This window comes from Falco cherrug, chromosome 7 (assembly GCF_023634085.1).
Source record: "Falco cherrug isolate bFalChe1 chromosome 7, bFalChe1.pri, whole genome shotgun sequence".
Taxonomy (NCBI): Eukaryota; Metazoa; Chordata; class Aves; order Falconiformes; family Falconidae; genus Falco; species Falco cherrug.
Genome location: NC_073703.1, coordinates 31557273 through 31578001, shown reverse-complemented (window position 1 = coordinate 31578001; position 20729 = coordinate 31557273). Strand labels below are relative to the sequence as shown.

General features: G+C 45.2%; 1 protein-coding gene across 1 annotated transcript in view; it reads left to right on the top strand.

Annotated features, from left to right (window-relative positions):
• The window catches only part of PRKCH (protein kinase C eta), a 121596-nt gene that overhangs the window by 49253 nt on the left and 51614 nt on the right, over positions 1–20729 (top strand). The window contains exons 3-9 of the mRNA XM_055716395.1: positions 1493–1643; positions 2427–2461; positions 3938–4026; positions 5701–5836; positions 6740–6867; positions 9026–9169; positions 9869–10042. Of these exons, the coding sequence (XP_055572370.1) occupies positions 1493–1643; positions 2427–2461; positions 3938–4026; positions 5701–5836; positions 6740–6867; positions 9026–9169; positions 9869–10042 (857 nt within the window). The remainder of the gene's footprint in view (positions 1–1492; positions 1644–2426; positions 2462–3937; positions 4027–5700; positions 5837–6739; positions 6868–9025; positions 9170–9868; positions 10043–20729) is intronic.

The window sequence follows — 20729 nt, the reverse complement described above, 5'->3', positions numbered from 1 at the left end:
TCAACCCAGTAAAAAAAAAATATTTAAATAGATGATATTTTGTGATATTAAATTGTGCTGGGTGGGTTTAAACTGAACATTAAGAAGCATTTCTTTACTGAGAGGGTGGTCAAACACTGGAACAGGCTTCCTAGAGAGGTGGTCGATGCCCCAAGCCTGTCGGTGTTTAAGAGGCATTTGGACAGTGCCCTTAACAACACGCTTCAACTTTTGGTCAGCCCTGAATTGGTCAGGCAGCTGGACTGTGCAATTGTTGTAGGTCCCTTCCAACTGTGAAACAGTATATTCTATTCTAAAAATTCAGTTGAATTTTGGGGCAATTCAGATTTGGACGCAGCAGCTCCTGGGTTCCCACTTTCCAGAACTATAAAATATTATCTACCCTTGGGAAAATGAGCCCTTTAAAGAAAGCTGAGAGTGGCATATGTTAAACAACTAACGGTCCTTGAAAAATTAGGCTGTTCCTTTTTATCCAATACAGGAAGCAAAATTGCTACTAATGGTGATACAGAAGTGTAGCATGAGAATACTGAAGGTGGATAAATGCTGTTCACTGAGCAAGGCACTGCTTCACTTCGGCTCAGCAACCAAGGTGCTCATCAGTTGGTTGCACATAGTCATGTTTTCTGGAGTTATTGCCCAAAGAGCTGTGAGTTCTAACAGCTCATTACCCTTGAGCTTCTGGTCTGTTTACAGCTTGTGAATTAATGGGTTAGTAACATGTCTCAACATGGGAGAGGAAGATGGGAAGAGGCAGTTATTTCTAGATGAAGAATGTAATTTTGAGCTGAAGGGGCCTTTGCAATTAACTTCTTTGCCCATCTGAGATGCTGTCTTCATTCTGGACCATGGTCCCCCAACTTCTAAACCAGGGATGTAATTGTGGCCTTTAAAAGCATTTTATCATAGAAGCAGAGAATGGTTTGGGTTGGAAGGGACCTAAAAGATCATTTAGCTCCAACCCCCATGCCATGGGCAAGGACCCCTTCCACTAGCCCAGGTTGCTCCAAGCCCCATCCAGCCTGGCCCTGAACACTGCCAGGGATGGGGCATCCACAGCTGCTCTGGGCAGCCTGTGCCAGTGCCTCATCACCCTCACAGTGAAGAATTTCTTCCTAATATCTAACCTAAATCTACCCTCTTCCAGTTTAAAACTGTTACCCCCTTGTTCTGTCACTACAGGCCCTTGTAAAAGGTCCCTCCAGCTTTCTTGTCGGTCCTTTTAGGTACTGGAAGGCTACTATAAGATCACCCCAGAGCCTTCTCTTCTGCTGGCTGAACAACCCCGACTCTTTCAGCCTGTCTTCATAGGAGAGGCGCTCCAGCCCTGTGATCATCTTTGTGGCCTCCTCTGGACTTGCTCCAACAGGTCCACATCCATCTTACATTGGGGACTCCACAGCTGAACGCCACACCAAAACCAGTAGTAACTGTTCATGATAATGTTAATGTTTTGTTGCGCCTTTTTGTTTTTTCCCTACTCCCTGCATAGGGACTCTCCAGAGGGATCGAATTTTTAAGAATCTTACTCGGAAACGCCAGCGGGCGATGCGAAGGCGAGTGCATCAGGTGAACGGGCACAAATTCATGGCTACCTACCTGCGACAGCCAACGTACTGCTCACACTGCAGGGAGTTCATCTGGTAAGAATGGTTTAAATGTGGTGGTGTGGAGCTTCCCATCCCTTCACATTCTGGGGACCGACATGCTGTCCCTGATACTGAATCAGTCCCCCAGCACTTTGCCAGATTCCTTTTGGCCATCAGGTTTAGCAGGGTACACTTCTGCTGCAAACTGGAGTCTACTGCAGAGAAGCCAGAGCTGATGTGTATCTTGGATGCAGGAAACAAAGTGGGATGGTGTGGGGATGAGGCAGTGTTTCTCGCTTGTAAGAGTAGATGTTGTTTCACAGGAGGGAAAAGTATCCTAGGCAAGCTGAAGAAAGGCCCCAGATATTAACTTGTGTGGAGGTTTGAGATTACACTGAGAAAACCCACTTGCTTGAAAGACTAGAGAAACTGCCTGAGAACAGAACAGGCAGCAGAGGTGTGAGGTGATACCTGTGGGGGAGTAGGCAGAGCAGGGAGAAAAACTGAGATATGTCTCAAAAGAGCATGGAGTGGGAGAGATAATAACAGGGTGTGGGCTGCTGGGATCAGTCTAATAAGTGTGGTGTGTGTTGTAATAAAGTGAGGCATTTCAGAAACTAGAGTGAGGGGGGAATGTGGGGAGTAACGTGCATGTTGACAGCCTATTCTGTAAGCTATGGCCCTTGTAGTACTTTCTTATGCTCTCACACCCTGGCTAAATTGCCCTGGGGATCTGGTCATTTGGGATCCTCTTGCATTTTGGCACTCTGTTCTGTAAATGATCTGCAAGAAGACTGACTTTCTGATGTTAAATTATGTTCGGTTTTTTTTAAACAGGGGCGTGTTTGGGAAGCAGGGATACCAGTGCCAAGGTAAGATGCCCTGCTCCTGCTTGCTATGTGTGTAGGATGTGCTGTTTCAGGAGTGCTTTCTTCTGCTGCTGGGACATCCTGTGGTTACAAGCTTCTCTGAAGTCACCACTCCTCCTCCTCTCCAGCCAGCCAAAACTGTGCATTTGGGCAGCTGTAAGGCTGATGGCTTGCCTGCATGCAGGAGCAACCACCTACATTCATGCAAATAATTAGGGTCCAGTTGATGTGTTTCATCCTGTGCAGATCCACTGAGTTGCTGGGTACATGCAGCACCCAGCTAGGCTTGAGTCATCCAGGGTCCCTTCAGGACAGCGTTCAGCTGGTATTGGGAGACAAAGAATAGAATAGCCACCCTCTTCCTTTCCCTCCCTACGAAGTTCAACAGAGTGAAATTAGGGATGTGACTTCAAAGGGCAGCCCTGTGGGCTGGCACAGCGCTTTTGTCTGACTGCATGTTTTGGCTGAATGGCTGTATAGCTGTATGTGGTGCTTGTTTGCACTTAATTATTGTTCTGCCTTTCCCTTTTTCTGTGGTGAGATGGCAGAATTACTTGCTTCATGGGTGCGTGGTCATTCAGGTATAGCCTTCTAACGCAGCCTGTTTCTTGTGCAACGTCAAAGGGCACTGGTGTCCTCCTGTGAAAGGAAGCTGTGTGTAAACAAAATGGATATCCTGCATAAAATTTCTGGGTGAAAGTGAATGTTACTGATAGCCTTTCACAAATACAAGCTTAAGTCAGCAACAAACAGAATAATGTGGGATCCTGCAACATATCTGCAACTTGCAGTTTCCCTTACAAAAATCTCCTTACACAGTGGTGTCTACAGTGCACGTGGGGTTACGAAGTGGAGGAATCCAAGCTTGTTCCAGCCAAGCCAGCTTCGGACTTGGAGAGAGCCCAACTGTGCTTTAGGGCTGATTAGCCCTCTTGATGAGGATTGGCTAATTAGCTTAGACGCAGAACCATTCTGCTGCAGTTATCCAGCTTCCCAGACCCAAGCACTGCACTGAGCCTCAGTGATAAACTAACCTGGGCAGGACTCACTTGGATATCCAGTGTAAGAAGCACTATGTCACTGATGTGTAGGGATGACTTTGGGTATCTCAGACCTGTGTTCTCTAATACTGCTTTTGTACGTTGTGTGACATCCTCTCCACTGGATAATTATTTCAACAGCATTTTTTTTCCAGTTCATTTGGGAATATGCACTATTGTTTCTGTGTGCATTGCCCATATTTTATATAGGCAGCTGTTTTCTAGGCTGTATGAATGACCTAGTGCAGATTTTCTGATGGAAAGGGTTGGAGATGCATCTCCAGACCTGTTATGAGATTTTGGAAATTAAGCCACTGATTATTTTTCACATCTTTACTGTGTCCTGATGATACAGCTGAGCCTTAAAGAATCCAGCTGGTGGGCTGTGTGTTCTGAGTCTTTCAAGAGCTCTTTTCAGCATACCTCTTTTATTTCCTAGTATGCACCTGTGTTGTACACAAGCGCTGCCATCATCTAATTGTTACAGCTTGCACGTGCCAAAACAATACTAAGAAGACTGATCTCAAGGTAAAGTCATGTTGTTTATTTTGGGTCATCATAATCTGTGAATCTTCAGGGTGTCTGGGTTGCTGGGGGTTGTCCTACAAGAGAATTTACTCTGGGTTATCTTTATTTGTGGATTTAAAAGTGGGAAAGTGTGTCAGGGACATGCATAAAGGCCATTCTTCTGTCAGCGCCAGCAACTGGTTGGAGTAGCACATAGCTGAAGAAGGCAGGGTGTCTTCATTGAAAGGCATCAAGAAATAGCAAGACCACTGTACCTTGGTAATTTTCTTGCATGATTAACTGTATTGTCATCAAAATTTGGTACCCCGTTCTTAATGTGGATCTCTCTGGCCTTAAAATCCAACCACTGGTCTTTGTTGTGCTGCTTTTTTTTTTTTTTCTTTCCTGGTAACTTAAAGTGCTCATTTAGTCATTGCTCCACACCTTTACTCTATGAAATTATTTATGTTGTAATAAACCCCCCTTGCATAATTTGTGTTTCTGAAGGTTTTCTTTCTTGCTAGTTTTGGCTGTATTTGATGGGAGTAACATTTCTACCTAAAACTGCCCTGTGTATTGCATGTCTCATTTCTGTGAACTGGAAATTGTTTAGTAACTGTTCAAGAAAAAATCAGTTGAAATGTTTTTAATTGGGAGGTAGCTCTGTATTGTGTGCCACATAGAAACCTTCTTTCTAGTGCAGATAAGCAATTGCCTTTGTTATTTCTTGCCTCCAAAATGCAGAGCTAGATTTCTTAAAAGGACCCCTTGCCAAACCAGATGAAAATAAGTTAAAATGCCTAAGGGTAAAATGCAAGTTAAATAGCGAGTCTCCTCACCCCTCTTCTTAGGATTATTGAGGGTTTATAACACATTTAAGCCACCTTTTAAAGAAGACAAGGCTGAGGAGGCCCCGCTCACTTTAAACTTGCTGTTTCAGTTGCACACCTGACTTTTCTTTGTGAGGCTGTGGGTTCCCCCTCAGTCTTTCAGGATCTGCCTATTGAGAAACGGAGTAAAAAGGAATGAGGAGGCTAAATGGGGTTGGTTTCTTCAGCTGATGTAATGTTTTCTAAGGTGTCTTTGAGATCTGAATGATTCACAATTGGAAAAGAACAAGGTGAAAAAGGGCATGAGAACAAGTGATAAAGCGAAATATGGGCCTGTGATGAAAGTCTATTAATAACAAGGAGGGTGAGAAGAGGAATGAGAATTTTAGGAGGAGCTGGAAAAACTAGTCCCTGTTAAATTTAATAAAATCAACAGTTTGACCTAAAGTTACATGTTGGCACATAGTATGCAATTTAATAATTTGAAAACTGGTTAGATACAAAATGCTGTAGCTAACATAATTTATATGTGGCACTCCAGTGTGATAGGTTTGTGATGAGGTAATCCACACTTCTAACTTAGTTTTTTAAGAATTCAAAATTGGCTAGGCAGCCCTTTCTAAAATCTGCTTTGTCAGGTAGTCCAGCCTGCCCAGCAAGGAAACCAGGGCAGGCTTGCAGCAGGTGAGGTTGGCCATTCAATGTTCACTTGCAGTAAACCTCAGTGAGGTGATGGCTTGGGACCTTGCATGAGTTGGTATTATTTTCATAGTCTTGCACTTAAATGCCTGTGTGTAAATGAACATCAACTTGTATATGCATTTGAATTGTAAATCTGTGCTTTTCTTTTCTTTTTTTTCTTTAGCCTCAGGTGACTGAGCAGAGGTTTGGCATCAACATTCCTCATAAGTTCAGCATCCACACCTACAAAGTCCCGACTTTCTGTGACCACTGCGGTTCCTTGCTCTGGGGAATCATGCGACAGGGCTTACAGTGTAAAAGTGAGCAGCTTCTTACTGTAGCCTTTTCACAAAATACATATATTTTTAGACTGTTGATGCACTGTGTGTGGGCTTCATTTGTGCAACCTTCAAGAGAAACCTGATCAATGAATATTCATCTTTGCAAGAGTTAAAACAACACTGATCTACTACTTAATTTTTGGCTTCCAGAAGGACTCTGCATTCTTAGCACAGCTTTGCTTAACTTGCATTGTTGAGGATATTCTTGGGTATCACTGTTTCCTGCATTCATTTTTCCCTTTACCTGAAGTTTTTTCCTCAGCTGATAAGGCAATGAAAAGGCATCCGGGGGGAAAAAGGTCATTGCTTTAGGTTGACCACACTGTCACGCTGTTAATTGATGACAGAGCGTGTCCTGATGTTATGCTTTTATTTCAGTGATCCAGACTGTAAAGCCATAGCAGTCTCCATTTGCCTTCATCTCCCACAAGAGGGTGTGTGTGTGTCCACGAGTGAGAGCAGGAAAGATTTTAGTTTCCCACTGAACAATATGTCTTTAAAATTATATACCTGCAAATGTAGGGGAAGTTTGTCGCAAATCACATTATAAATACTAATTTTATCTGCAGGCATAGCTGCAGTGGTATCTGTATACCTGAGAAACGTGCTTAGGAATAGCTGTAGGCAGTGCAACATCCTACTTGGAAAGTTTGGGTTGTATTCCTGATTTTCAGGAGTTTATTCTCTTACAGAAGTTCTAATTTTGTTTCTGCTAAGGTCAGTGACAAAAACCCCTTTAGTTTAAAGGCACTAAAGAATAGATCTGGATGGGTATGTTTCCTGAAGCAGAATTACTGTGTTATTTCTCACCAGTAAATCCCTCCTAGTTATTTTGATTGTTCCTTTGCTTTTACTTCCCATCCCTACCATCACCCCCGTCAGTCTGTAAAATGAACGTCCACATCCGATGCCAAGCAAACGTTGCGCCAAACTGTGGGGTGAACTCAGCAGAGCTTGCTAAAACCTTGGCATGCATGGGTCTGCAACCAGGAAGCATTTCCCCAAATTCGGTGAGTCTTTTTATTCTTTTTTTTTTTTCTCTCCTCTGTTTAAAACATTTACGACTGAGTCTTTACATGGGTGCAGGAGAAGTCAGAGACTTCAGTTTTGACAGATGGTTTTGGGTGGTGGACTGCATGAGTAGGTTGTTATGGTCTGCAGCTTGTGGCAAAGACTTCACCTGGAAAATAAATGTCTTGGGTGCAACTTTACCCTGGTGGAGGCTTTATAGGTTGCTTTGTTATACGATTATGTTTCACAGTGCTGTGACTCCACTTTTTTATCTGTTTGGCATGAATGAGAGGAGAATAAGACCGCTAACTAATTAGTGATCAATATAATTCATGCCATGCCTTCTTTTACCTTTACTGCAAGCGCAAATGCTCTGTCTGCATATGTGGCTTGTGATGGAGCAAAAGAAGAGCTCAGCAAGAGACCTAGGTTCTCTTCACAGGTTTGTTACTGTTTTTCTGAGTGATTTTTGAGGAAACAGTTTCACTCTTCCATGCAGTTTCCCAGGCTAAAATTTGTGGTCCCTATCAACACAACAGCATCTCTGGTCTTTGCTGTCTGATAGTGTCCCAGTGAGATTGTTGGCAAGGTTGAGACATATCTGTACAATTTCTGCTTGTCAGTGCTTAAGGCATCCTAAAAGGCCAACTGTTGTATATCTGAACCTATTCAGAGAGTTTAAAACACACTGTGAGAACTTGAATGAAAATGCCCATGTTTACTAACAGAAATCAGAGCTGTTATGTGATAAGCAGTCAGTTTTCATCATGTTTCCTTTGTGAACAGTTTTGAAAAGTGAGTTTGCTTGAGACCACAATAACATGTAATAAAATGTTAGTCTATTTATTTTTGTTTGACCCAAAAGAAAATACTAAACCCAAAACATAATTGTTAGATGTGGTAAATCTTGTCATACAGTTAGCCAGCTACAGTGGTCAACCACATCATGCTGTATCAGCATAGCATGCTCATGAGGCTGTGCTGCCCCTTTTGATTTCGGCTGGTTTGCAGCAGACTGTCTTATCTTCACTCTTCATGCTGTAGCAGTTCAGGGGGACAGTATCCTGGGAGTTACAGGGAAACAGAAGTCCCACACTCATCTTAGTTCTGTAAAAATCAGCCCTTTTTAGCATTTGTTGTTTGCATGATCTGCACATCAAAAAGAGATGAAACCAGGAAAATAAAAATGTGTGCTTGTGGTTTAACAATCTTTTATTGCTGAGCTAAAGGCTCTAGGTAAGCGGTCAGACTGTGCTTAAATCTGTGGGAGTTTTGCTGGGTGCTGTCCTGAATGCTCTCGGTTCTTTCCCCATGGCCAGGGTTGCCATTTCAGTGGCATTGAGACGAGTCTTCCGTGCAGGAGGAATTTTGCTTTACACCAAAGTAGTCGCAAGGTGGAGCTCAAGAAGTCTGCGTGACTTTGATAGGGCTAATAAACTTCAATAAACTACTCATGGTTTATATGCGTACTCATACCTGGAGAGCTGTGAACTGATGGCACTGGAGGTTGACTTGATCTTCGTATACTGCAAAAATAGGACCTCTAGAAATATGTGATAATACTGGTACAATTCCTGAAAATGCAGACACCTCACTGCTGGCATGGAAATGAACAGCCTTCCATCGAACTTACAGCAGTGAAGGAAGCCAGCAGCCCAGCTGGGAAAGTAAAATATTTTGAAGTTTGGGTCCCACTGAACTAGGCTTTGAGTAAGAGCCTTAAAATCAGATAAAAACCTAAGGGATTCAGGTGAAATCTGCTCGGGTTCTAGATCTCACCAGATATTATGCAGTTCACCTGGCTCCGATGTTAGCTAGGAGGCTGGATTTCCATGCTCATTGACTTACTCTTCTGGGGAGTGAGGATGGAGAGAGTCACCTTCTTGGATCTGCTGGGAATGGGTTTACAACTTAAAATGCCCAGGTCAGGAACCAGTGTTGACATCTCAGCACAGCTCTGCGTGGTGCCAGGGTTGGCTGGTCACATGTAGCTGCTCTGTGGGGTGGTGGTACCAACATGCTTTCTGTTCCAGTGGCCAAGCAGTGCATCTGAACAGGTCCTAAGTGCCCAGCTTGGTAGGCTGGCTACCTGTGAGCACTTTTGAGGCAGAAGTACAATTTCTATGCAGATGGATACTTACTTTCTTTCTTCCACAGAAACTGGTTTCAAGATCTACTTTGAGACATCAGGGAAAAGGCAGTCTGAAAGCTGGCAACAACATTAGTGAAAGTTCAGCGAGCAAGCTTGGGATCAAAGACTTAATCTTCCTGCGTGTACTGGGAAAGGGCAGTTTTGGAAAGGTGAGAGTTACTCCTGGGTCTTTTGGGGAAAGTCATGTTCCTTATTTAAGAAGCTCCAACATAGATGAAGTTATTTTATAATGTGGCACACAGGCTGTCCAGTAGAGTATGCTTTGTGCAACAAAGTTGGTGACAGAGAGAAGGGAGAAAAGGGAAGAGAAAGAAGACTGGCAGTGAAGTGAAGAATTGGATATCACATAAAAGAAAAAAGTTAGTAACCAATGGAACAGCTGCATGCTAGGGCCTGTACCAGAAATTGCAAGTGTATGCGTTAGTACTCATTTGGGCAGTGTTTCTTTAAAGGAAACAAGGCAGTGGTTTCAAATGCAGTGAGATGGTGGTTTCGGTTCTCTGCTTTGCCACAAAGTCAATGTGAAATGGTGCATTTGGGTTTGATAACTAAGAAAGGAACTGGAATGGATGGCACTGCTCAGGGTGTTGGCCCTGGCACAGTGGATGAGCTTAGACCAGCTAGCCCCGTGCCAGACATTGGAGCAACATGTGTGAGTACTTCTGTCCAGAGAAGCTGCTGCAGACAGTAGCGTGTGTCATGGATTGTACATACTAACAGGCTGACTCAGTTGCATCCACAAGCCTGGTCATGAGATAACTGACCTTTCTAGTGCGAGAAGGTATGGGAGGCTCGTGTTGCTCTTAAATACTGAGGGTTCTTGCGGTTCACCCTCCCCTTTGGTTTAGGTGATGCTTGCCAAGATGAAAGAGAGTGGGCAGCTCTATGCAGTGAAGGTGTTGAAGAAGGACGTCATTCTCCAAGATGATGATGTTGAATGCACCATGACAGAGAAACGCATCCTTTCTTTAGCAAGGAACCACCCATTCCTCACCAAGCTCTACTGTTGCTTCCAGACTCCTGTAAGTATAGCCCAGGCAGTGGATAGCCTTCCTCCTAACATTGGCTGGCTCGCTTAGGACAGAGACACTCTCCTGTGTATTTGGTCCCTGGTCTGTCATAAATGTCCACCTTAGACCCAGGAGAAACCTCTCTGCTGAAGAGTGAACAGAGCACTCTCCTATATTCCACCTCTAACATCTGGGCATTTGGGAAACAAAATCCTGACTTGTTCTGAGCTCCCTAATGAAATGGTAATAACAGGGAAGTCTTTGTGTCTTCCCTAGAAACATCTCTGTGCCATTGAATATTTCCAAATGCATATACGCACATGTCTACAGACCTGCAGTGTCCTCCTGTTGCCGTGGGACCTCAGGCTCTGCTGTCTTGCTACCTGAATTTTAACAGGACTGTATTTGTATTGAATTATCTGCAAACCCAATGAATTGTACTTGGCAGCAGGGGTAGCCTGCTGTTGCTATTGGCCTTTTTTCATTCAGTTCTGAGCAGTACACAATCTTTCTGGGGTTACTGCAAAGGATCTTACTGACATGGGTGGACACTGAATCAGATCTGTATATGGTTGCTATTTCTTCTTGCGTAGGTAAGACAAATGATACCATTGCTGTCATTTGTGGTACGTGTAACTCAGTGGAGGACTGCACATGCGCTGCCTGTCCAGCTTAGAGCCTCATTCGGTGTGTGCGTGTGGGTGGGAGCTTGTTGCTGATGTGGGTGGTGGAGGGAGGAGTGGCTGTGACGGAGGCAGTGGCCACAGCAGTGTACCTGACGGTAAGTTTGGGAGTCCCTGAGCTAAACTCTTGTTAGAACCAAAGCATTTTCTGCAGCATAGCTCTTCCAGACTGCCTGGGCTCCTTGCCAGTTGCTTTTTGTCCATTGCTAAATGGTAATAGAGCTTCTTTTCCTCTTGGAAGAGGTGGGAGAAACTTGCCCTTTTAATTGTGGCTTCACTCCTCCTACATAAACCCAGAATACTAAAAAAAAAAAAAAAAAAAAAAAAAAAGTCAGACAGATGCATCCTGCCACCTACCCGTTTCTCTTCTCACTGGGGTGATGCAACAGCCAGCTATGGAGTTTAAGAATTGTGCTCTTTAAGGGTGGAGCCCTTGGGTAGACTCATGTAATAAAAACCAACAAACCATCTCGTATCTTTGGTTGTTTGGGTTTTTTTATATACAGCTTACATGGTTCACAGAGCAGCTGTGCTGTATAGCAGAAATAAAACCTAAAGCTCACTGTTGTCACTAGTAACCAAGGAAACTCCACTTTTATTTCATAATATGAAGACACAAGGCCCAAATTTTAATAGCTTTCCTGAAGTCCTCATGTAAAATATCAGAAATATCCAGTACTGATGTGTGCTTTTTCAGGTCAGATGTAGGATAGCAGTGGGTTTTGCTTACTTGTTGCTATGGCTTTCCTTATTGAATTTCAATGTAGATGTGAAAATAGCAAGTGTGCTCCTGGGCTGTGTAGAGTATTTTCCATGAACTTAGGGAGACTTAAGGTCACTGTGCTAGTACTGTATCATGTTCAGAAAATGGATGCAATCTGCCATGGGTGCAGACAAGGTCTTCTGGGCTGATGAAGTAATTGCAGAGTCTTTTGCGAAGAGGGGGGAAAAAAAGGGAAGAACTCAGCCTACTTTAGACTAGCAAATTGAAAGCAAAAAGAGGATCTGATTGGTGTCTGCAGATGTCGAATGCTGAGGAGGGAAACAAAGCTGTCAAGATGCTGGCTAAGATTAAATGAGTCTAGACTGGCCATGGATACTGTTAGACTGGAAATGAAAAGGAGGTTGCTAAACAGTAGAACAGCCTGGAACAGGAATTTCTGGACCAGCTTGTCGTGAGAGGAGCAGAGGCAGGAACCCCTCAGCCCTTGCTGCCTTGAAACAGAGCTGGTCAGTCTCTGAAAAGGTGACAAAAGAGTGGTGCTTGTCGTAGCAGGACCCTGCTATTTCTGGTCTTACTTCGGTTCCTCTTTAACTTGAATCCCACTTTGCTTCATTATCTGGACTGTCAGTAACAGAACGCCACTTTCCCCCAATAGTAAAAAAAACTAAAAAGGGGGAAGTGTTTATGAAAGAAAAAGTAGATTTCAGGCTAGTGTGGTTCATTGCATCTTCTGCCCATGTTCTGTACTCAGTGACACCCATTTCAATCCAGAATAACCAGATTTAAATTGCTTATAAAAGCACAATTAAATCCCATTGCTGTAGTAGAGAAATGATTGCAACACCTGGGTATTCAGTGGACAGAGTCCTTCCAGGAGGGCTTAACAAGGCTGGTACAGTACTTAGGGTTTCTGCTTATTCTTTAAATGGCATTGAGCTATCCCCTCCATTAACATGAACTTGATAGAAAAGAATAAAATATATATGTATATATATATGTGTGTGTGTATCTCTCTCTCTAAAAAGAGTAACCACTTATTCAAATGTCAGCCTGCAGCCATATTTAAAAGCGTTACTTATGTTTGGACTTGGGGGCAGGGTTACAGAAAATAATACCTGGTTTCACTTGCAATCACATGGAAACCACATCACATGTATCACACTTACAGCCCAAACTCTCAAAATGTGGCATTAACAGTTCATGTTATAAAGAAACAAAGCACGACTCCAGTCTGCTGAGAAGATGCTGGATAAATAATGACCTACTGGGCCTGCCTTTAGGAATTTTTCAAGACCTGGCCATTTTGAGGCTTCTTACCATTTGTCAAAACAAAGTTGGAGCCCGATCCCATGAGATGCATCAAGAGAGGCAGGGACTAACTGGCAGGGTATTGGCTCAGATGGAAGGTACCTGGCGCTTATAGTAGGTGCCAAGTTCAATATGAGCCAGCAGTGCATTCTCGATTGCACAGAAGTTAAATTATGTCCTGGACTGCTTCAGGAGCTCAGGGGAAGTCGTTATCCCCTCCGCTTGGCGCACTGGTGAGGCTGCCCCTAGGATAGGGATGTCCAGTTATGTATGCCCCCCACCCCCAGTTAAAGAGGAAATTGTGGAAATTGGAAAGGAAGGACCTTGGAAGTGCCTGAAATGCTGCGGCAGTTTGAGGACAGAGTGCTCAAAGGGTTTGAGGGTTTGGCTGGATGAATTCTGACTCTTGCGTAGTATTCCACCCAAACCAGAAAACTCTTGCCCTGACTTTAGCAGCCTAGGGGTAGCTTAAAGAGCCTGGGGCATGTCTGTGTTGCACTGTGCGATGTTGTGTAGTGCCGGTAAAATCTAGTATTAGCTAAGCAGGCACAAGTACCAGAAACAGCACTGCATTACCTGAGTTCATCTATATATTGCTGCTACTTTTGCTCTCCCATTTTAGAGCTAGCTGAGGTTTCTCTGTGCTTACATTAGCTGCTGATGGTTTTCAGAAAGGTTTTCTGTTCCCTTGTGCTGCCCCTGTGCTCACTGTGCTCCTAATTTAGTCTCAGCTGCAGCATAAGTGATACCCGCTAGCAAGAACTGCTTTATTTGCCCAGGGTGGGTTGAGGCTGCCTGACCTCCAAACAGCCTCCTTGCTCTGTCACACAGTAATACTGCAGCCACTAGATGGTAGGAGCTGCAAGGGTTGTCTCTGCCTGACATGGGTCACAGTTTTCAGAGCCTAAAGAGGAAATATTAGTGCACAGCAGGCTGGCAGAGGCTGGACATGGCCCTCTGCGTGCCCGCCGCTGGGCTGGGCAGTTTTGGACTTGCATCTCCAGATTCCTTTCCTGTGAAAAGCGAGGAAGGAGCCCTGCTGCTCCCTCACAGTGGGAGCGGTTTAAGTCCTGCTTCAGCTGCATCTCTGTGAGGTCTTCCTTGCTCACCATGTCTCTGTTTTTTTATTATTTGTTTCTTGTAATTGAAAGCCTTGCCTTGGAAACTTTGCACCTTGCCTAAGCCATTTACCTCTGCTTTTTCTAGGGCCTTAAAATCATCCTTTAGTGTCAGAGAGGATTATGCTCCTGCTCCAGTAATCTCTGAGTTGCTGACAGGTGCTGGGACCTGCAGATAATTGTGGTTCCTGTGTTAGGGGTCAGAAGCACCAAAAAATGCTTGTTTCCGTTTACCTGACACTGGTGTCACGCAACACCTCAACAATACTGTCCTGGATCGGGTGAAAGAGGCTATATGTATAAATAGCAAAGTCAGTAATTTAATCCTGGGGAATGTGGATCCTGGAATGTTTTAATTAAAATGAGTTTGCAGTAAGTAGGTCCTGTTGTCTTTGAGGTTTAGGAACCATCCTTCCTGCACAGGTGGTTTGCTTTTAAATCCTTTTTGTCTCCACTTGTATGCATGAGAATGAAAAGGGTTGGGGGAGATCAGCTTCCCATGCAGATAGTGTCAAAGAGCGTTTGGGTTTTACATTTATTGCCCTTATCCGTTTTCTCATGACTACAGAGTGCTTTCAGGGGACTGACCCCCAGGCAATGCTGTTTCCAGCACTGTCCCCACTAGCCTGATCGTTATATGGATTTGCTTTCCTGTGGCTCTGCTGACAGTTGCTGAGGCACAGAGCCTGCCCGTGTTGTTCCAAAAATAGTGAGACATGAGAACTTGGCAGAGGGACATGATTTTCTGTAACGAGCATCCTTCTGAGATAATAGCTAGCAGGGGTGCTATTGAAGCCAGTAGGGACTGGCCCAGGAACTCTAGGGCAGCATAATCATTGAACTGGTCCCATTTTACGAGGTCAGCCTGCTGTCCAGCACGCAGCTTTGCGCTCCCTTTACAAGCTGTGGGCTGATGTCATGCTCTCAACATGGAAGGGGAAGGTTTCTGCACGTCTCTGCTGGCTCTTGGAGCACTGAAACAGCTCTCCCAGGGTCAGGCTGGGCATCATGTCAGGGATCACCAAGGTGTTTAGAGAGATGAGCCTGTATTTCACCTCCCTAGAAGTGTTAGAGCTAACCTGGAGCCCTTGATGGGGGCATAATTTCCAAGTGGGGGCCTACCAGCAAAAGTGGTGGGACTGAGCAGTGGCAGCTGGCTGGCTGCTCACCCACCTGTTGGTCCCCAGATGCCACAAGAGAGGTCTAGGTGCCCTTCTATGTCCAAGGGACATGTCCTCAGTCATGGTCCCTCCAGGGGATACCCAGCATCAGCCTGGTTGTCCGCCACCCCCTCCACTTGAGCTTGCCGTGGTGGAGGCGAGGAAGGCTGGAAGGGCAGTGGCAGCCTTCCCAGGCCTCTGGTTAGATGAACAAGTCTCCTAACACAGGCCTTGCAGCATGCTGGTGGGTGGTGAGGAAGCAACAAGGCCTCTTTGGCGTTCTCCCTGAAAGGTGCTGAGAGGGAGCCCCTTGGGAGCAGGGAGGACAGCTTTGGTCATCACCCAGGCTCTAAACCCCCAGCCTTCCCCCTCTGGCATGTTGGGGAGCCAGGGCTCCAGATGTGCATACACCCGACAGCTGAGTGTACTTCTTGGATGCTTTGCTGCAACCATTGAGACTTTTTCTGCTGTTCTAGAGCATTGAGACCATTTCTAGCCCCAAGCCGCTGTGCTGGAAGACCAGCGCATGCTTCAGTTTTGTTGCTGCCGGTCAAAATCAAGTGAAGATGTTGATGGGGACATCCTGGTTTTAGGCCTGGCGTTTTCCAAAAAGCTCGGCGCAGTCCAGCATGCCTTCTGGCCGTAAGCACAGGCACCCCGCTGGGGGCTTGCTGCAGAGCCCTTCTGAAGTCAGGCATGGAGGAGCTTAGGTTGAGCTTGGGGCAGTGAGCTGGGCTTGCGGGGGGGCTGTTGGACAGGGAGGGGCAAGGGGATTTCTTCTCTCCGGTGTGGCTTCTGCGTGCAGCGTGTGTGCCACGGTGCCCTCGCATTGGCTTTGTGACCAGAGGGGCAGTCGGTTTCTGCCTTTCTGCTCCTGACCTGTCTAGCACCAAATAAAGGCAGACGGGTCAAAACTGTCTTTCTGTGGTTTTACGGTGTTGACATCCACCAAAACCCCATGACCTCTTTGCTGGCATGCTGGCCCAAGTTGCCACTAGACCAGATGTGTGAGGTCTCCAAAGCTGGTCTGAAAGGCTTGGCTTCCTCTGACGTGCATGGTAACACCTCGTGGTGGTCTCTTCATTGCAGGAACATGGGGTTGGGTGGGGTTTTTTTGTAGGCAGAGTGGTTTTGCTCGCAGAAGATGAAACAAGGTCAGACTGACGTTTCTGATTTTATCTGTGAACTTTCCTGCGTGTCCATACTTAGGCTGAACATAGAGGTGATATGAGCTGAAGTGAAAACATGAACTTGAAGGCTTAGTTGCCATCATGGTGGTGTAGCTCCCAAGCGTAACCTTCCCACCTCTGGTTGTTGAAAGGCTTTGGATACTTGCATTTTTATCGAGCTGAGAAAATGCCTGTTTCCATCTGCAGTGGCTTATGGGAGAGATTGTAACTTAGACAAATTACCAAGTTTAGTGCAGTGGTAGCTGAAGGAGATGCTGTTATCTATGGTTAGCCACAGTACTTGAAACTAATAAATTTCTTTGGCCTGAAAACCAAGGAATTTGCAGCATAAAAAGGGGTCAAAATGGCAGCAACTCTCAAGCAACCTGAGTGAGCAGGTGCCAGTCAGTATTGAGGAGGAGGGGTATTAAAAAAAAAAGGCAGTTGAAGCTCAGAGAAGAGGTAACTAGCTGAGGTGTGACCCAGTGGTGCTTTAGGTTTCGGTCTCTTTCAATGTGGGTTGCTTTCCAGGTGACGTCTAAGGTGAGAGGATGGATGTACAAAGCCCTCACAGCAAGCTGTTTCCAAGCGGCCTTTGGGTGTTTTGGTACCCTTAATTTTCCAGAAGACCTTTGGCTGAACTTGTGGAGGTCTCTAGCCTTCCCTGGCACAGTCTGAGGCCAGCAGATATTGCTTGCAGAGTTCATTATTTTTAAAAACAGGCCAGGGCTGTCTCAGGTTGCTCACTCCAGATTGAAAACACCATTTCCAGTAGCATTTTTTCTGAACTGAGGGCTGTAAAAAGAGCATGATCTCTACAGAGCTGTTATTTTCTGAGACACCGTAATATCAGCAGCCAGCTGAGGGGTGCAGATGTCCTATAAATCTTTGCTTAAATGGGCGATGTCTATAGCTTGATACATTCTAGTTTCTTGTTCCTCAATTTATTCCCATCTAAGTTCAGCCAGCCCTTTGCTTTTTGGCCTCCCAGGTGGGAAGGAGTGTTTATGTAGTTTTCTATGCCATTTTAAAGGTCTGGAGGGTAAAATTTAATTTTTTTTTTCTTTCAATTTGTTTTGTTGTTGGTTTCTTTTTTTGATATTTTGTTTTAATGGTGGCCAAGCTGGCTTTTTTTAAAATAATTATTCTTTTAAAATTGGGATTATACAAGCATTTTTTTTGTACATGATTTAATCGATTGACCTAGTGTCTGAGATATTTCCACCCCACACACCCCCCAGTTGGGGTTTTTGTTTTGTTTCTAATGGAACAGATAGAAACAAACGAAAGTGATAAAAATCATTCTTCTGCATGTATGTTGAACAGACCAGGTTGGGTGGGGCTTTGAGCAACCTGGTCTAGTGGAAGGTGTCCCTGCCCGTGGCAGGGGACTTGGAACTGGGTGATCTTTAAGGTCCCTTCCAACCCAAACCATGCTACGATTCTGGTGAAAAGTTCCTAGTCAAAAGCTGAGCTAGTCATGTAGTCCTGCTGTGAATTAGACCGCCTTGAGGGGAGGGGTTGAGGAGGAAGGATGCACGTATGGTTCACTTGCATATCCCAAAGGATGCATTGTTCCAGAAAAATGAGTGAATTTGCGTGTTACAAGAACTCTCCAGCGTGAGCTTGAAATTTCAGCCTCACAGTTAACAGGGGCAGAAAACTGGAGGATGTAGTTTGATTCGTGATTTATTTTTTTTTTTTTTTTTTTTTTTCCCCTGGAAAGGGGGGGGAACCCACAACTCCCATCAGCTCGTCCTGAGTTGTGGTTGTCGTTGTTCAGCTCTTCTGGAATAAGCTCAGCGTTAATACTGTGCTGTGCACGCATGCGCGCGGGAGGCAGCCTTTACCCCAAGGGACCCCGCAGAGTTTATTTATGCAAATGGCAAGAGCAAATTTGTTATTCTCCAGGCGATGTTTATGTACCTTGCTGCTGGGGTGTAGGAAAGCCTGCGTTATGGCCACTATCAGCAGTGTCAGGTAGCGGAGTGCAGTTGTGAGTGATAACTGCCCTGTTCCCGTAGCTGCGACAATGGCGCTGGTGGCTCTTTGTTAAAGTAGCTAAAAATGAGCCTGGTGTGGGGAATTAACCTGTGCTTCTCACAAGTGTTCTCTCCAGCTGCCCAGACTGGAGCAGATGCCACATTTATCTCAAATCCTTTCTGAGTTTGCTTAATTTTCATAGGAACTTAATTTTCAGTTCACCCCTCCTTCTAGCTAAAAAAAAAGAAAAAAAAAAACCAACCAACAACCCCCAAACCCAAAACCAGCAGAAGAAACCTTCTCTTTCTCAGCCTTTTGCATGTGGCACAGAGTGATCTCCCCTGTCTTGATAACCCCAGGGCTTATGTGCCATCTGTGGCACGCTCCTTTGCCGTGGCTTGATTTCTCCTAGGCAGAAGTGGTTTCTGCAGTGTACTGGCATGTACGCAGAGAGGTAAAACAGCTAATAAAGCACCAAAGATCACCTAGCAGATAGCTATAAAACCTGCCGCCTTTCTGCCATCGCCTTGCTGTCTGGGAGTCTTGGGCCACGGTGGGGAGTGGAGCAGCAGCAGGTCCCCTGGCAGTTGTTGCTGCAGCCGGGTTTAAGAAGCGTCGCCCTCATTTGCATGTAATTCCAGCTGAGCAAACATGGAGTGGAGGTGCTTCTCCTCTGCTTGATGTAGTTATTCTGATTTGAAATCAAAGGATCAAATCTTCACCTAGTGTCAGTCAGTGTCTTGCTCCATCGCAGCCAGGTGAGTGTGGCTGTGGCACTGTTCAGAAATTTTGGGCTGAGCCCATGCAGCTCTCGTGCACACATGTACATGCAAAGGTCATTTCAGCCATCCCCTCTTGGTGAGCCCATTCGTATGACACCTGCAATCCTCTGGTTTTGAAGCACTGCTGTTGTATAACCCTCTGAACACCCTGTGCCCACCTCTAAACCTTTTAAGTGGGAGCAGCAGCAATCTGCAAGGATGTGGCACTGCCTAGGTTGAAGGGCTGGGTATGGAGGGGAGGCATTTCAGAGCAGCATCTGAGTGTAGTTCATGGTTGTGTTACTCCTACGAAGATAAATATTGAGAAATAAACGTCTTTATTATTCCTCCTTCCGGTTCTGTGCTTTGCAGTGCCTTGACCCAGATACAGATGGCCACTTGCACTGCTGGGGGCATTGGACATGTGGCTTTCCCAAGGCCAGTACTGACTTATTTGCATGCTCCCAGCAAGACCCGAGGCAGATTGCTTTGTGTGGGGGTTGTGGACCACGAAGGGAGAACAGGAACATTGGGAGTGCTGAGGGAGCCTGCCAGCTCTTGTAATAATTTGCTTGCAAGCTCTTAAGCCCTGCTACTCTTTTTTGGAAACAATACACTTTTTCTGGGAAGCAGTGACACAGCTGTCTCCAACAGAGATAATTTTGAGTGCCTGCCTTCTGCTCTGGAAAGCATAAACTGCCGAAACAGTGAAAAAGTACTGTTTTCTTGGGGAAGTCCTTTGGCTTGAGTGAAATCAGCTTGAGCCCAAAGCTGATTTTCTAAGAAGTTGTGTGCATGAATTATTTCCAAAAAGATAAAGTGAAAATGTGCAAATTCCTGAATTCCTTAACCAGGCTGTTTTTTGTTTTGGGGTTGTTGTTGGTTGGTTGGGGGGTTTTGGGTTGTTTTTTGTTGGTTTTTGTTTGGTGTTTTTTTTTTTTTTGGGGGGGGGGGGCGGCGACACTGCTCTAAACCACATTTAACCAAGTCTCTATATCCTCCAGATGTTGCTTTATATGCCACCTGTCAGCTGATGGGGAGGCTTGGATGCAGTTGCTGCTGGGATGTGTCCTTGGTGGGGCAGCTCAGATAGGGAAGGGAACTTTGCTATTATCATCTTCCATGTCTCCACATAGGAAACACTCGTCTTTCCCTATCTCTTCCTTCCAGGCTGCCTGAACCAGGGCAATGGTCCTGCCCTGCCCAATTTACTTAGCGTGAAAGCCTGTGATCAGAGATAAGGCTCTCATCCTGTTCAGAGATCTTTGGTCTTGTGTGGGTTGCACATGGGCATCAGCTGTGACTTTTAACTAGAAGCAGGTAGAAGTTAGCCATCACACTGGCCTTCTTTGGGCATGGGGAAGGAAAGGATACTCTTTTAATAAAAAAAAAAAAATCCAGGTTTTTTTTTTCCTGCGATGATGAAGAGGAGAGGTATGAGGATTCAAAGCATCTTGCTTGTAGAGCTGGTGGGGACAAAGGGCTAAAGTGATGTTTGAGTTGGATTTCAGTGGGTGCTTGTGTTTGCAAAGGGCAGTGATCGCTTTGTAGATTGACCCACCCAGCAGCTTTTGCTGTCCAGGACTCTTTTCAAGCCCAACCAAAACCCGCCAAGGCAACAAAATGAAGTGGGTATGTGTAGTTGCTGTCACGCACTGTCCTTAGGACATAGTATCCGCTTCCAATAGCCCCTGCCCTGCTAATCAGCAAATGAATAGGAATGGCAAATTGCAATTTAAACAAATAAATTGAAAAAAGAAACCCAAACATTTCTTTTGCACTGAAATTGCCAG